Source organism: Agelaius tricolor, unplaced genomic scaffold (assembly GCF_023055355.1).
Source record: "Agelaius tricolor isolate 1412-34295 unplaced genomic scaffold, bAgeTri1.0.p SCAF_17, whole genome shotgun sequence".
NCBI classification, from domain to species: Eukaryota; Metazoa; Chordata; class Aves; order Passeriformes; family Icteridae; genus Agelaius; species Agelaius tricolor.
Genome location: NW_027269277.1, coordinates 12,492,454 through 12,508,578, shown reverse-complemented (window position 1 = coordinate 12,508,578; position 16,125 = coordinate 12,492,454). Strand labels below are relative to the sequence as shown.

Genomic DNA, 16,125 nt, shown 5'->3' with positions numbered 1-16,125 from the left:
AGCTCTGCTCTATGTGTCTTCTCTGACACATGCTCTGCCTGCAGAGTGTTCGTGAATGAGGGGCTCATATAAATGAAAATGGCTCCGATTGTAGCTGCTGGCTACAAACACCTTCAGAAGTTGAGAGGAGTTGTCTCATTCTGAAAGGTCCGGTGCCTCTCCTTCATGGTTGTTAGTGCAGGCTTATTGTCTTCCACCTAGAAGGATTACCAGGCTCTTTCTTCTCTTTTAACAATAGCACAGTGTAGCAGGATAAAAGGGTGATTAGGAATGAATGTTTTCAAAGAGCTTGGAATTTGTTACATCACTAAAATCAAGTCGCTGAGATTTTTTTTTAAACCAAAAAATCTGCAAATGAGAGTTATCAGTTCTACATAGTTTTGGTTTGTTCTTTCAAAACCCAGCTATAATTAAAATGTTTGGGAGTAGAGTTCTTTTGAAAATCTGGTGAAATAAGATATAATATCTTTAACAAATCACATCCATGTGTTTGATTGGATAATATTTTATATTTTAACTAACAGGTGTACAGGAGGCCAGTAATACGGGTAAGATTACCTTTGGCTAGCAGTGAACAGCCTCCTACCTGTGTGTCTCTTGTGCTGTGTGAGATCTTGGTGTGTCAAGCGTTCTTTACCTCATTAATGGTTTTATGAACCAGTCAGGCCATTTTGCTATGCAGTGCAACAGCTTCTTTGCCACAAAAATGCTTTATATACATTACAATCTTTTCGTGAGCAATGAAAGTCAGTATGTAAGAGAGCAATATTTTAAAATTATTTTATGAATGTGCAATACTAACTTCAGTTTTATTACATTAATTTTGACAAAATGGATGCTTGCAATTCAGGTTTACGTGCTTCAGACTGCAGAGTACTGTGTTAGCAGCTCTAACATGTCTGTGCTAAAGAATACCAGTGGTAAAAGCATTTTGTCTGTGTCTGTCCTATTTAAGTAAGTTCCAAATTCATGCTTGCCTTTGTACTTGTTTTAAATTAGTTGTTACCAAGCTGTAATAGGATTGAAAGTTAGGTTTGAAGTTAGGCACTAGTGCAATGACCTACATCTTTTTAATGATAATTTTGAGACCAGGGCTTGCCCATTGTCCATTGAAGATTAAAAAGGGCATGCCTTGTTTTCTTGCCCCTCTCTCTTGGTAACATTTATGGAGTGAGAAATGATCTGGATAGTGTTCTGACATTGTTCATGAAATGTGTCCAACACTTTGATTCAAACAAAGACCTCTTGTTCAGTCTGAAACCAAGAGATGAAGTCTGAATGGTTTCTTTTTCTCATCTGTTGTTTACCTATTTAAAAATTATGTGTTTAGTCCAATCATACAAAACCACAAATTCATATCTTTTTTCTTTTGAATAGACAGCACTTCAAATAATTGGTCTTAGTTGAGTAACAAAAAGTGGTTTTGTTCAGTTGTTCCCAGTTCTGTGTAAAGGCTTTGATATTTGAGTGGTCTGCTCTGCTTCTTTGTCTTTCATATATTTCAATTTTTTGGTGTATTTGCTCATTGTCCTGCTGGTTTTCTTCCAGAGATCACAGTGTCTACTTTTCTTTGATTTCAGAAACAACATAATTATAATCTGAAATTTAAGTAATTTCTGTATGACAGAATTCTACCCATATCAAAATGTTAGTAACATTATAACTTGAAAAGGTTTTTTAATTACATACAACTTTTTTAACTCATGTAGAGTTCAAATTATCTGAAGTCCTTTTTCTAAGCTTGTTCTTGAGGGTTTCTTGTAGAAATCCTGTAAAAAGAAAAATTGACTTCTAACAACACTTGTAAATTTAGACTGAGGCTGATTTTCCAGTCTGACCAAGTGGGTTCTTTGCATTTGAACTGGGAGCAATAGACTGTCATGAGCACAGCTTCTCTCCAGTTGCTAAAGGAAGAAGACGGAAGAACATTTTTGGCTGAACATGTTAAAATAATTCCTTCAGCTGACCCAGTGACATTTGTGCTTCTCTCCAGTGTGCAAAAGGACCTTATGTTTATTAAGGAAGTTGAACTAATGTTCAGGATTTGCTGCCAATGATGCAAAAATAAATTGCCATGAAAATGTGAATTGTTTGCATATTTTGCTATGAGTAGTAATTTTAGTTTCTGTAAAGTTACTGGCCAAGTTTCAAACAACAACATAGAATTTGCTAGAAAGATATGTAAAACTATAAGATTGAGAGTTCAATTACAACATGTTTTACACAGCAAAGCTTTTTTTTTAAATGTCTAGGTACTTCTATTTGATGTCAATCTATTTTTTTCTGTAAAAGATTGCATGAGTTTTCCCATAATGCTGCCATTGCAAGTTGTACTCAATTTCTTCTATTGATAAGCATGTGGCATACTGAAATTAATTTTCTTCATTGTAAGGTTATTTGTCTTAAAAAGACAGTACATACTTTTATGTTCTTATCTACCAGCACTGACTCTTTTGTGAAAAAGGGAGTAAATTTTTCACTTTGTGTTGTGCCAAGTAATGTTCAAGGGATGGTGCTAACAGCTTGGATTCCCTTCTGTGGAAAGTAGTGTGTGCCGGGAGTGGAAGATTTTGGAAAGCTAAACTGGAGTTAAAGTATATGCTGTCTTTTTAAGGAAATTTTAAAAAGGGAAACAAGAAAAAGATAAGATTCTGTCCTTTCACCTGTTGTCTGCAATTTTTTTGCTGTTACTTCTCTCTTGCCCTACTGCTGCCTCATGCAAAGCAGGAGATTCAGGATGGACACAATGGCTATCATTCTGAAGCAGAACCTGATCAGGTGGCAAGTTTTACTCATCTTTCATTCATTAACTATGTAGCAAGGTACTATAAAGTAGTACTCATACACTGCATACAAATCTTACTTTTCTTACTCAAGAGAAGCCCTAGAAAGCATTTAGTTGTAACTGGTTATGTGCCAGACAGTTTTCTTGTAAGGTCATGTAGTCTAAAATATAATACTGAACATAAGCCTGGCTTACAGAGCACATCCACCCTCAGTTTATAAGCACTGGCTATTTCTCTGCACATTATTTTTTGTGATTGACTGCTGAATGTAAAATTCCAAAATTTTCCAAGGAAATCTGAAGCCAGAGATCAGCTGAAATATTTTTAGAAATTATTTATTAGGGAGAGCTTGGGGTAGTCTGTGTGGAAGCAGAGAGATCCTGCCAATTACTTCTGTGTGGATCAGAGCTGCAATACAAGGGGAGGATTAGTTGTTTATTGTAACAGGTTACCCCATTATATTCATTCAGAATGTAAAAAATTGAGACCCTAATGTCTCATCATTTTGACCTGAGACAGATCACTTTATTACATGGTCCTTAACAGTCCCACAAACTGTTTTATGCTTTATTACAATCTTTAGTACATTGTAAATCATAGCTGCCAGCAAAGGATCCATCATGTATCATTCAGCAATGAAGCCATTTACCTCAATGAAAATTTATTTAACTAACTCTTATTTTAAAATTGCTAATTGTCCTTCTATATTTTGTTATTACTTCATTCTTAATCTGACCATCTGGATCCAACATTCCTATAGTCAACCTATTCCATAACCTGTGGCACTCTTAGTAAGGTATTGATTGAAATAGAGCATTGTGGGGTGCTTCTGACTATCAAAATCACAAAGTTAAAATCTTTAAATAAAGTTTCTGCCATATAATTCTCTCAGATAAAAATACTCAAATATTAAATAAGCAGCGTTAGAATTTTTAAAAAAACAAAAGAGCTTTAAAATGTTCTCAAACAGATAAAATACCCCAAATAATACCTGCATTCAGCAAAACACTAACAAATTATTAATTAATAATTTGGGCTGATCTTATTGTTCATATTTTTGTATGCTATATATAGCTAGCATGTGAAACTAATTGTTGCATGAATGCTTTGTTACTAATATGTAACTAACTTGTATGTCTGTGTTAAATTTATAATACTTAGTTTTGTGTTTGGTTGGTTTTTTGTTTTTTTCTTTTACTGTGGTACTGTTTAGTACAGTTGTGTGATTTTGAAAAAGACACACTTCTTGTGTTCCAGTAATCTGGTAGTAAAAACACTTTACATCAAAATATATCGATGTGGTACAGATGGAGAGTGAGATTTACTCATGATTTTGGATTTTTGCCAGGCACTGCGGGATGGAAACAAACTGGCACAGATGGAAGAGGCTCCACTTTTTCCTGGAGAATCAATCAAAGTTATTGGTAAGTGTACCACTGAGTGCTGCACTGAATACTGTTAAATTGCTGGTTTATTTAAAAACAGAATATGACTTCCTTTTGACTTTTCTTATTTCATTTATTGCCACTTAAAATTAGATGTGGGTTTCTTTTCTTTGTCTTGTAAATCCAAGTGTAGGAAGGAGAAATCAGATCCAGAGGATGACTTGCTCCATATAGATAATATTTCTTTTCCTAAGGATTTTTTGTTCCATAGGGATGTATGTATTGTATTTCTGCTTAGAGGTGCTAAGGATTTATATCATAGGTTCAAAATTCTATTCTTTAAAAAAGATGAAGTTATGGTGAGCTTAGTTTCTGGTACTTAGTGGGATTTATTTCACTCTGGCATGTGACAGCAAGCTCTGTGCTAGCAGTGCAGTACTTGGCTAGGAAAGAATACAAAGCTATGGGCATAGAACTGAATTACATGGAGATTGGGTGCCTGTGGATCAGTAATTGCCACTTTGGATGCTCTGTCTTTGGGGTGAGTGTGGCTGCTCTGCACCTGGGGTACCTGCTGGGGACCTGCCTGCCCTTGCTGCAGCCCTGCCCCAAGTGCTCAGGGGCAGCAGGGGAGGAATGTGATTCCTTTCATTGTTGAGATAAAGACAACTCTGCAAAAATAGACTTTCCTAAAGAGGTCAGGCATCAAAATCTTATGGAGCTGCCAAAATCTTGTGAGTTTCAAATGAAAACAGACTGTTATGCAACCAATGTCCATCATAGTAAAACAAAGCTCTAATGATCTGTTTTCCAGCTAAGGACGTGATGTATATCTGTCCATTTATGGGAGCAGTCAGTGGTACACTCACAGTGACGGACTTCAGAATGTTTATCAAAAGTGTTGAGAGGGTAAGACTTCACCATCTATCTGCCTGTAGTTTCAGGTAGGAATGTTGCTGAAGTAGATTTCAGAAAGTGACAAGTTCCATGTGATGTTTCACAGCAGTTTACTAAACTGGAATTGCTGTTGGCTCTAATGAAACACACATGAATAATAGTAATTTGTATTTCTTCTCATGTAGTAACATCTATTTGTTTTATATACAAATTTCAGGATCCACCTTTTGTTGTTGATGTTCCCCTTGGAGTTATAAGTAGGGTGGAAAAAATTGGAGTACAGAGCCATGGAGACAATTCTTGTGGTATAGAAATAGTTTGCAAGGTAAGGCATGGTAGAGATTTATTAATAGTAAATTATTTTCATTTCATTTTTCTGTAAGAAGAATCTGCCAGCCTGTGTGCTGTTTTTCTGCCTGATCAGTTCCCTGTATTTGAATCGTGTGTCATTTATTTCAATTCCTCTATGATACTTGCAGTCTTAAACACTTCTGCCTTTTGTCTGAAGAGTGAATTCAAAGGAAAAGTGGAAATTTTTATATCAAGCATCTCTACTGACAGTCCTAGTTATCTCATGAATGCTTACACAACTCTGTTCTGTTGGGGGTTAGATGATGTCAGTGACTTAGTGTTCCATAGATGCCTTCATTCAATCAAATGTCTTAAAACTGCTTTTTCTTTTTTTTTTAATTTATCATAGAGTAAAACTGTAACTTATTTCTGACAGGATATGAGAAATTTGCGGCTGGCCTATAAACAGGAAGAGCAGAACAGACTGGAGATCTTTGAAAACCTTGTAACACGTGCATTTCCTGTTTCTAATGGGCTGGTAAGTCTTGAGATGGAGAGAGGCTGTCCTGGCTCTCCTCTTTTGGGAAAGTGTAGGGGAGGAAATACAAGGGCTGTATAACAAACTTGGAAGTGTGGATTCATAAAATCTGTTGCAGAGCGGGCAGGCCACTCTGACCCTGTGTGCTTTTTACATTAATTCATCAAACACAGCTGTGTCTGCTATTGGTGAAGTTAATTTATGCATAACCCTTGAGATCTAGGTTTGCCTAATGTTGCTGATTAAAAATATGTATGTGTTGACTCTTATTTTCTGCAGTAGATAATTAAATCTAGAAGTTCTATGTAATACAACAAATAGGTACAATTAGCCCTGTTACTGGTTAGCTGCAGATTTCTATTTCATTTGCTTCTGTGGGTAAGGAACTTGTTGGGAGGTAGGAAACCAATTTTCTAATCTTGACATTTCCATTGATGTGTTGTGTGATCAGAGGCAAGTAACTTCAATTTTCTGTTTCCTATGTTGGTTTTTTGAACTTTAAACTCATGCTTAATGGAACTCATACTTAATGGAAAAAACTATCTTTTTTCTAGCTCAGTGTGTTCCAGTCTTGACTGAAGGTGTTATGTCTGCTTGAGATTTGAAATACTGGAGTGTTGACTGTTTTGGAGTTACTGTGCTTACAACCTGTCAGGCAGTAATTTATAATTTTGTTTTGTTGTTTTTAGCCTCTTTTTGCATTCAGCTATAAAGAAAAGTTTGCTGTTAATGGCTGGAAAGTGTATGATCCAATGGCAGAATATAAGAGGCAGGTAAGTTATAGAATAATTGGTGTATTTTTTTTTCTCCATCTCCCCCAGAGCCATTTAAACAAAGAAAAAATGTTACAGAAAACTCAACATTTTCAGTCTATGTAGCTCTTGCTACATAGACTGACTGTCTGCAGCTCATGTTTAGATAATAAAATGCAAGTGGCCTGAGTTTGAGTGTGTTGAGCACCTGCTAAAGTTGATGGAGATACAGGTGCTGAGTACTTGGGTGAATTGGTCTAACTTAACATGGTTCTGAAATCCACATTTTTCATGTGCTGTTTCTGCAAAACACAGGTGTTACAAAAAATTGAATTTGAATAAACATCACTAAACAGAAGAGTAACTGGAGTTTGTAATTTTAAATCTGCATTTTCAATATGGTTATTTTCCTTATCAGCTTAGTATAAAGACTTCCACTGGTTTATGTTTCAGCATGAAGACCTAAGTTTATAGCTTATTAAAAAAAAAAAAAGTGGGCATGCCTTTTTTTTAAAAGCATGCAGCACATAAAATTTTTCTTTGCCCCAAACTGAGATATGTAAAGGTCTAACCTGAAAAATGCAAGATTGTTTTGTTTCCACACAGGGCTTGCCCAATGAGAGTTGGAAAATATCCAAAATTAACAGCACCTATGAGCTCTGTGATACATACCCTGCTGTTCTTGTTGTGCCAACCAGTGTGAAGGACGATGACCTCTCAAAAGTGGCAGCATTTAGAGCAAAAGGGAGAGTTCCTGTAAGTGAAATTTGTACAAGAGAATAGAAGTGTTTTAGAAATTTGTAGCTTTTAAAAAATTATTAGTGTTCTTCTGGGCTTTGTTTTTTAAACAACAGTGGGATGGCTTCCTTCCTGAGTTGGGGAGTGGGGAAAAGAAAGAAGAATTAGACTTAATGGGTTTAGAACTGAAGGGAGCAACTCAAGTGTGAGTTTAATTGCACAATTATTGTGCTATGTACTGAGTTTTTTGTTTGGATTAGCACTTCTAGGCCACAATGGTATGTCATGCTCTGGCATGTATCAGCTTGTGTTCTTATTTGGAGTAGAATGTGTCATAGCCATAGTGCTTTGCTTGAGAATAGACAAGGTGGCATTAGAACCACTTAAAATATGTTAGACTGTGTTGGTTTTCATGCTTAGCAAGGTAGTATATAGATCCATATTCTTCCACATGGAAGCAGATTTTATTCCTCCATTGCCCTTTTTTTGTTTCCAATTAGAATAATACAGGCTTAGTTGCTGTTAGAAATAACAGCTAAGATATTTAGAATCACTCTGTATTTCAGGCTCAGATTTGGGATGAGCAGTCAGTGCTAGTGTGCTGTCAATATGTTTTTGCATCAGCCTGTCCTTAAACTTGCATTTGTTGATTTGCCAGGAAATAATGCCAGATAAGCAATGTGATTGTCTGGTTGTTCTCTGGCCTGCTGCTTTTACAGTAGTGTAGTAAATGAAATCATTGTCTCTTGTTCCAGGTGTTGTCCTGGATTCATCCTGAGAGTCAGGCAACGATAACACGATGCAGCCAGCCGTCAGTTGGCCCAAATGATAAACGTTGCAAGGAAGATGAAAAATATTTGCAGACAATTATGGATGCCAATGCTCAGTCACATAAGCTTATCATCTTTGATGCCAGGCAGAATAGTGTTGCAGATACAAACAAGGTAGGTTTCTATCATAACTGGCATTAGTTCATCAGCCTTATCACAAAGCTGAAGCTTGAGCCAGATATCAGAATGTGGAGAATCTGTTGTTGAAAAGAGATAAGAGAGGGTGCCTAAAGAGGGCAGGAAGGTAAGTTGCTTGTACCATTTTAGAAAGGCTGGCAGGAATCAAAGGCAGCATGAAGAGATTGTTACTGTCGTATTTTCTGAAAAATCCCTTTGCCAGGATTTCTTCTCCTGGGAAGCTGAGAAGCTCCAGAGAAAATTGAGAACAATAATTATCTGATTGCTTCTCCTGTGTTTTGCTGCTTTGGAATGTGGTTGGAGATTGTTTTATCCAACAGGTTGTTGTTTGATTGGTTTCATGTGAATTATTTTGACTTAATGACCAATCATTGTCCAGCTGTGTTGGGACTCTGGAAGCAGTCATTCTCAATTCCTCCTTTGTCCTGGGGACCCAGAAAATACCACAAATGGTGACCTCAGATCTTGGCTGTAGCCTGAGCTGAAGGACAGACCCACAGATATAGCTGAGAAATTATGGAACAAAGCTCACAGAAGACCAAAACTTTCATTAATAAAGCAGTGAAGGTATATGGATGTATTATCAAATGTAGCCTGTTGCAATTAGAATTTCTTTCACCTAAAAAAACTCCCTTTTTTTTTTTTTTTTTTTTTTTAGAAAACCAGAAGCCAAAAATATTTTTTTATCAGCACTAAAATAATCTCCTCTCTCAGAAAATTCTGAAACTTGAATAAAAAACTCTCTCTATCTTATACTGACGTCCTATACGTGTTCTTCTCATTGTGTATTTTTACCTTTTGAATGACAGGCTAAAGGTGGAGGATATGAAAGTGAAAGTGCCTACCCAAATGCAGAGCTGGTCTTTCTGGAGATTCACAATATCCATGTCATGAGAGAATCCCTGAGGAAACTGAAAGAAATTGTTTATCCTACTATTGATGAGACTCGGTGGCTGTCAAACGTGGACTCCACACACTGGCTGGAATATATAAGGGTAAAATGCTTCTGGTGTGAAAGTCAATTACTTTTTTTAAACCATGTTTTTAACTTGCACTTCTGAAAATATTGCTAAAATAATGCTGAAACTCAAGCATCTTGTTTTAATCAGAAGAATCTTGTGAAAAAGTGTAATTTTTAAATAATCACTTAGAATGCAGCATTTTAAGCATGCCATAATAACATAGTATTTCTAGTTTTATGTACTGGGAGATAGTGAGTTAATTCCAAGCAATACAGTATCATATTTACTGCTGTGTTTTATTTTCTTGAGAAGGAATGTTTGTGGGCAGTCCAGGATTATCCCTCTTGTTTGGAAGAATGCACTGGGAACTTCAGAGTATATTTGAGCCACTGCCAAAAGAACTTGACTGTGAATTCCACAGTCTTTCTCATCCTTCCCTCCTTCTGTGCAATGTTACAGTTCTTATGATGGGCACCTACATTTTCATGAGCTGTTTGTAACCACTGATCTATCAGATTATCATCTGCCCTATTATTTAACATAATATTAAAATAAATCACTACCACACTCAGTTTTACAGTCAGTTTCACTAACCTTTGAAATTATTGTAGAGTAGATTATTTCATTACCACATTTAATCCTCTGTTTATGAATAATATGGATGGAGTGTAATTTGTTTTATTAGCAGCTGGCTCAAATGTCACTCATGCAAAACATGTTTGGGATCATTGATTAGTTTGACTGTTAAGCAGTCTCTGACAACTGCAGCAGAGCCAGTAGAGGGAGCAAACACGAAATTAGGAGCCAAATTTAATTATATTTTGGGAACAGTGTAATTTTTTTGTTCGCTTCAATTTGAACTATTTGAAACAGCATTGGGAATCTCATTCTAACAGCATTGAGTATCTGGAACACTTTTTTTATCAGCCTGGCCTTTTACAATTGTGTGTTTTGTGTTTGTGGTCACCTTTCATTGCCACTGACTCTGGTGGGGTTCTTGGATCAGGCAGTGTCAGAATAGCAACTGGAAATGTCATTTAAATGATTTTGAAGAGTTGATGCATGTGTGACATTCTTCATGGATCTGTCCCTTGCATGCTGATTCACTTTAATGGTCCTGACAGCAGAAACTGCAGGCTGATTCCTTGAAGGCTGCCATTATTGTGTTAACAGTGTTGATAGTGTCTCTCTGAGATTTCTTCCAAGAGTTCTTTTTCCTTTTGATTTAGCTTGCTATAGCACTAACACTCCACAGCTTTACTCTAAACACATCTGCTGTTTTCTGGGCTCAAAGCAGTGTGGCTGTGTCCCAGTTGAATGCAATGCATTACTGGAAACTCACCTTCCAACCCTGCACCCACAGTGCTCCAGACATGGCCTAGGAGTGAAGGCACCAGTAACTCTGTGTGTGCAGACAGGAATAACAACATGAGTAGAGGCACTTGGTGCTTAGTGCATACCTGGAGTATTTTCTGTCTGAGGGTAGAACTTGTGGTATTAATTATTTTTCAATTCTCATTTTGTAAACTAGTCCAAAGCCAGTTATTTGTTAGGAGTCCTAACTGAAATACTGTGATGGTTACCAAGTTTTGAAAAATCTGTAAAGAATAATAAATTTGTAGAGGAAGCTGTTTTCTAAAGGCTGTTCACCGAAGTGGAATAAAGTGCTTCACACACTCCACAGATATCTGCTGAATTAATAGTAAATGTGTTTTCTGTCTCCCATTCCCTGCTCATTTCCTGTACCTGTTCTGTTGTTTATTTCCAGCTGTTTTCCTTCAGAGGCATCTGTGTTCTCTTTAAAGCAAGCTATTGCATACCTGTATGTTAAATAGATTTGTTTTCTGCTTTTATTGAAGACCAAACTATGTTAATATTAATGCAGTAGAGCTTTCTAACTGAAATAACTGGCAGTTAACTAGTTCATACCACAAACCCTGTTCTCTCATGGACACTTATGTGTTGTTTCTTGATACTTCCCCTCTGGAATCCTTCAGTTCTACCATACTACCAAATGCAGGCTGTTGATGGTCAGCTCAGAAGCTGAATATCATGTATACTTCATGCAGCAACAAATCAGAACTGGCTCCCAGCCAGGGGTTTCTGGGTTTGTTTGGGTTGTGTTTTGGTACAGACTAGCTGGATGCTTTGTCCTTTTCTCTCAACTCAGTAGTTTCAGTTGAACTTGAAAATGGAGCAAGATAGAGGGATTGATTAATGTGAAATGAACTTTTGAAAACCTCGAAACTTCAGCCTTTGGAATAGATTACAGTATTTTTGTCTTTTCATCATAATACAGAATATCAATTAATTTAGAGAAGGGATTTCCAGGTTCATTTGTTATGTGCTGCTAGTAATGGGGATCTGGTAAGCTCTCTGTCTGAACAAGGGAGTGCAGTGTTTGTGCCTCTAGGAACATGCACACCACTGTTTGGAAATCTCTAATTTAAAGTATTGTCATCAGGATGATTATGTAATTAACCTGAAATTTTAAAACATAATGACTTAAAGAGTATAAAATCTTAATATTTTCTTTTTTTAATAAAGTTTTGGTAGTATTTAATACACTTGTTTCTTCATTTTTGTTTCAGATGCTTCTTGCTGGAGCAGTAAGAATTGCAGATAAAATTGAATCTGGTAAAACCTCAGTAGTGGTGCACTGCAGTGATGGCTGGGACCGGACTGCCCAGCTCACTGCTCTGGCCATGCTCATGCTGGACAGCTACTACAGAACCATCAAGGGCTTTGAAGTGCTTGTAGAGAAGGAATGGATAAGTTTTGGACATCGATTTGCAATGGTAAGCTGGAAAATTTAGTGTGCAGTTTGTCACCTTCAGGACTTTTACTTTGAATAGCAGTTTTTTCACTGCTGCATTTTAGTTATTGTCTCTGGTGTCTTTTTAGTGGTCTGAGTGTGTCAGAGAACTGTGACCCATTCATTTTTAACCAGAAACCTCTATGTGATGTATAATATAAAGTAAATAAAAATGAAGTGGTTTGAGTGCAATGGTGAGAAAAAGTCATATGGCTTTTTTATGAGAATGAGGGATTATAACTTATGTTATGGAAACCCAAGGAAAACAGTTAGGGTTTCTAAAGTGTAAAAGGGCTGGAGTTATTACTCTGATTTAAGGTTCAAGTGTTTATTTAACACATGGGTTAGTGGGGAATTAGAATAAATTGTTATGACAGTCTGTGGGCTCTGACTCTTAGGATTATTTAGTAGAAATGGCATGTAGTTATGACAGGTGGATATAGAATAACCATTTTTTCAGTTCAGTCTTAATAAATTCCTACCAGTTTCACCCACTGGTAGAAATCAGTGGCTCTGCAGTAGAAGATGGGGAAGCAACTGGTAGAGCTTTCCAGCTCTGCTAAATGCTGAAGGCATGTCCCTAAGTTAATATTGGGAGGCATTTTTAGTAGTTGAAAAATGCAGGTTAATGTTATGGAAGACTTGCTTGTCTTGTTCACTCCTGGAACATATTGAAGAGTTCCTGAGCTTTGCAGGGTTGGGATGGTGCTGTAGACCAGGCTGAAATCAGTGTGCTCTGACCAGGCTGAAATCAGTGTGCTCTGACCAGGCTGAAATCAGTGTGCTCTGACCAGGCTGAAATCAGTGTGCTCTGACCAGGCTGAAATCAGTGTGCTCTGACCAGGCTGAAATCAGTGTGCTCTGACCAGGCTGAAATCAGTGTGCTCTGACCAGGCTGAAATCAGTGTGCTCTGACCAGGCTGAAATCAGTGTGCTCTGACCAGGCTGAAATCAGTGTGCTCTGACTTGCAGCGAGTGGGACATGGAGACGATGACCATGCGGACGCTGACAGATCTCCCATCTTCCTGCAGTTCATTGACTGTGTTTGGCAAATGACAAGGCAGGTAAGATGCTGAAGAGTGCATTTCTATGAGCTATCAGTCTTTATCTTTATCTTGGAAACATAATTTGTGGAGGAGAACACATTCCTTTACAGAATAGTAGCACGTTTACCTGAAGTTGGTTGCTCTGTGGCTGCAGAGGGGAATTTCTGTTGAAAGTGAGGTACAGGGAGTTAGAGTAAAGATTTTGTCTTAAAACCAAATTTTTTTCTGTTTAAAACAGGCTTACAAAGGGTTTGCTGTTTATATAAATAAGAGTTGTTGATGAAATAAATTATTTGTGTTGCGGGTTCACTGGTGGAGTAAATGTTCATATGGATTTAGATTGTCCTTAAGATAACAGCAAAAATCTGGGCTGATTGTGACCTGAGGGTAGTAGAGAGTTCTTTTATCTAAGTCTCAAATGTGAACATATTCATCCTTATGTATACAGGACAGCATTTATACCACACAGGCCTATTCTCTGATAAGTTTTCTTACTTCCATCGCTGCTCTTACTTCTAGATCAGGGGAGATCTCTGAAATTAGTGATTATTAAGATACCAAAATATTTAGATTCTCACTTTTGTTCTGAAATGTTAAGTTATTGAGTGGATTTAGTCTTTGTTTTCCTTATTTGTGCCTCCATGAGCAAAAACCTAAGCTTTTTTTTGTGGTTTTATATTGCCATTCTTTAATGGAGTTATTGAAATGGGTTCACCTGAAGGCTTTATTTCCAAGTGATTTAGAAGTTCTTGGTGCTTGACTCCTTTGGTTTTTACCTTCCCTTCTATCTTTTCTTTTTTCCTTTTTTTTTACCTCCTTGAAGCCCAACATGGGTCTGTGCTTTTATGGTAAAAGCTGTTATACTGAAGTCTCTGTAGTATGTGATTTGTTTTGAAGGGAGGAGGGTAACAGTCTGGTTCCATTTGATCCTAGCACTCCCAGATCTCTTACCTTAGTCTTCTTGTTCTGAGCATGGTTCTTAAAACTTAGATCATAGTTTCCAAAACTTGTATTCAAAACAGTCATCTTTGGTGCTTTATGAAAGTTCCCTGCTGTTATACTGGGCCCTTGTCCAGGGGGTCTTGTAGACTTTCTGTGTATCTATATTTCAGCATTAATGTGCTGTTTAGTATGGCTGGAGAAAATAAATGAAAAATTCTGTCCCTCTTTCAGAGGAAAGCTAATAACAATAGCAAAGAGGAGCAGTTCTAAACACCTGGTAGGAACAAAAGTCCTCTGGGGAGATCCTTAATTGAGAGCAGCCTCTTCTGTTTTTGTGATCTCCCTTGCTGCCTCCTATTTCTTGCTATAAACAGTTTAGTTGCCTCTAGTTTAAAAAAGAGAAAGGGATGGGGGCAGAGGGGGAATCTGTGAAACATTTTGCCAATACCACATCTGTTCAAAACCTGGATCCAGAAATTGTTCTGAAACTCTTGAACAGCAGTGACATTGAAAAATCATTAATGTCATACAGGAAAAAAAAAATAGAAAAAGTTATTCTTGAACAGTTCTTGCCTACTTATTTTAATTTTTCAGTTGACTTGAACACTTAGAGAATAGATGTGAAGACTGTCATTACCTTGACACAGACCTTTGAAAAGCAGGATTCTATTTTATCACTGTGTAGATCATTTGCTCATAAAACAGTGATAGTTTTGTGCTTTAGAATTCATGGTAAACATATGTGAAATGTTCCAAAGCTCAAGTAAGCTTAAGTGTTAATGACTGGAGGGTGTAAGGGCTCTGTTTTGGGCATGGGCTAAAAGCAAGCAAATAGGCTCTTTGGGGTCTAAGAGTTACATTCTTAAAACAGTCACCTTAACTGAGAGAATCTCTAACTTCCCACTGAGATACAAATATCCAGATAGCTTCAGACCATGAAATACAGGCTTTGACAGCCTTATATTTTCCCTTGGGTTTATGGTCTTCATGACACAAATAAAATAGCAGAGAACTCAAGAGAAGTACATTGACATCAGATTTTAATAAAAACCTCACGGTGAAGTGGTTTCCCTCCTATGTTAGTAAATTCTGGTGATACTGAGTAGCAGATGTCAAACTGCAAAGGCCACATGTGAGCTGATGAAATACTGATGCCTGGTTAAAAATGAAACAGAACTGTAAAATTTGCCTGTAGCCCTGCAGTTTAACTTCCTACCTTTCATGCACTGAACCCTCACAGGAGGAAGGTCTGTAGAAAGTCAGCAGAAAGTTTCATCCTGTTTGTTACTGGGTGTCAGCTGTTGCTGTAGATGCATTTTTCACTGGATTCAGCAGTGCACTGTTCCTCTGTCTAGTGTTCAGTTAACCATTATTGTCCATTGCACAGTTGTTCTGCCAAGTGTTTCAAAGTTACTGTAGTACAGAACAAGTTCATTGATTAAAAAGGAAGTGTATTTTGCATGTCTCTGAATTAAATGCCACTTCTCACCATCAGACTTAAACAAGATAATTTCTTTTTTTATGCCACCTTACAAAAACCCCCAACAACTGCTGCAGCAACAAGTGGGAGATTTTAATGACCTGTGTGTTTTCTCATAATTAGTGGATTTGAGAAGAAGTAAATTTCCATTTGGGGAATTTTTCCACCTGAATCTTCAGGCAGACACTAATAGGCTTGGAACTACAGAGAAAGGCATTTTTAGGTCACTGATTTTTCAGCAGCAGTAATAGAAGCTCTGCAGTCTTGATACATCAGCCCCAACAGTACAACCCTTGTATCCAAAGACTGGGTTTCAATAAAGTGCTATCACTTATTAATAAACTAGTTGGAGAGCAACCACTGATGTATGGAACTTTGAATATGCTTCACTGGATTGGAATAGTGGCCACGTCGGCCTCCCTCTGATTAGTATGGACCTGTCACAACACAGAGCCCTGATGTGACAGGGCTCATTAAATGCTTTCAGTTAAAGACAGAGTCCCTCTAGGAGACACTTTGTCTTC

The 16,125-nt window shown here is 37.3% G+C and overlaps 1 protein-coding gene across 8 annotated transcripts in view; it reads left to right on the top strand.

Moving 5' to 3' along the window:
- MTMR1 (myotubularin related protein 1) overlaps positions 1 to 16,125 on the top strand; it is a 37,709-nt gene that overhangs the window by 5,217 nt on the left and 16,367 nt on the right. Inside the window, exons 3-14 of one of the 8 annotated variants that reach the window (XM_071442499.1) lie at positions 525 to 548; positions 2,728 to 2,781; positions 4,135 to 4,210; positions 4,986 to 5,080; positions 5,286 to 5,393; positions 5,796 to 5,897; positions 6,587 to 6,670; positions 7,256 to 7,405; positions 8,143 to 8,331; positions 9,165 to 9,350; positions 11,909 to 12,115; positions 13,105 to 13,197. In XM_071442499.1, coding sequence (XP_071298600.1) covers positions 525 to 548; positions 2,728 to 2,781; positions 4,135 to 4,210; positions 4,986 to 5,080; positions 5,286 to 5,393; positions 5,796 to 5,897; positions 6,587 to 6,670; positions 7,256 to 7,405; positions 8,143 to 8,331; positions 9,165 to 9,350; positions 11,909 to 12,115; positions 13,105 to 13,197 — 1,368 coding nt within the window. Of the gene's footprint in view, positions 1 to 524; positions 549 to 2,724; positions 2,782 to 4,134; positions 4,211 to 4,985; positions 5,081 to 5,285; positions 5,394 to 5,795; positions 5,898 to 6,586; positions 6,671 to 7,255; positions 7,406 to 8,142; positions 8,332 to 9,164; positions 9,351 to 11,908; positions 12,116 to 13,104; positions 13,198 to 16,125 lie in introns of all 8 variants that reach the window. The other 7 variants (XM_071442497.1, XM_071442500.1, XM_071442498.1 and 4 more) reach the window with 7 other exon arrangements.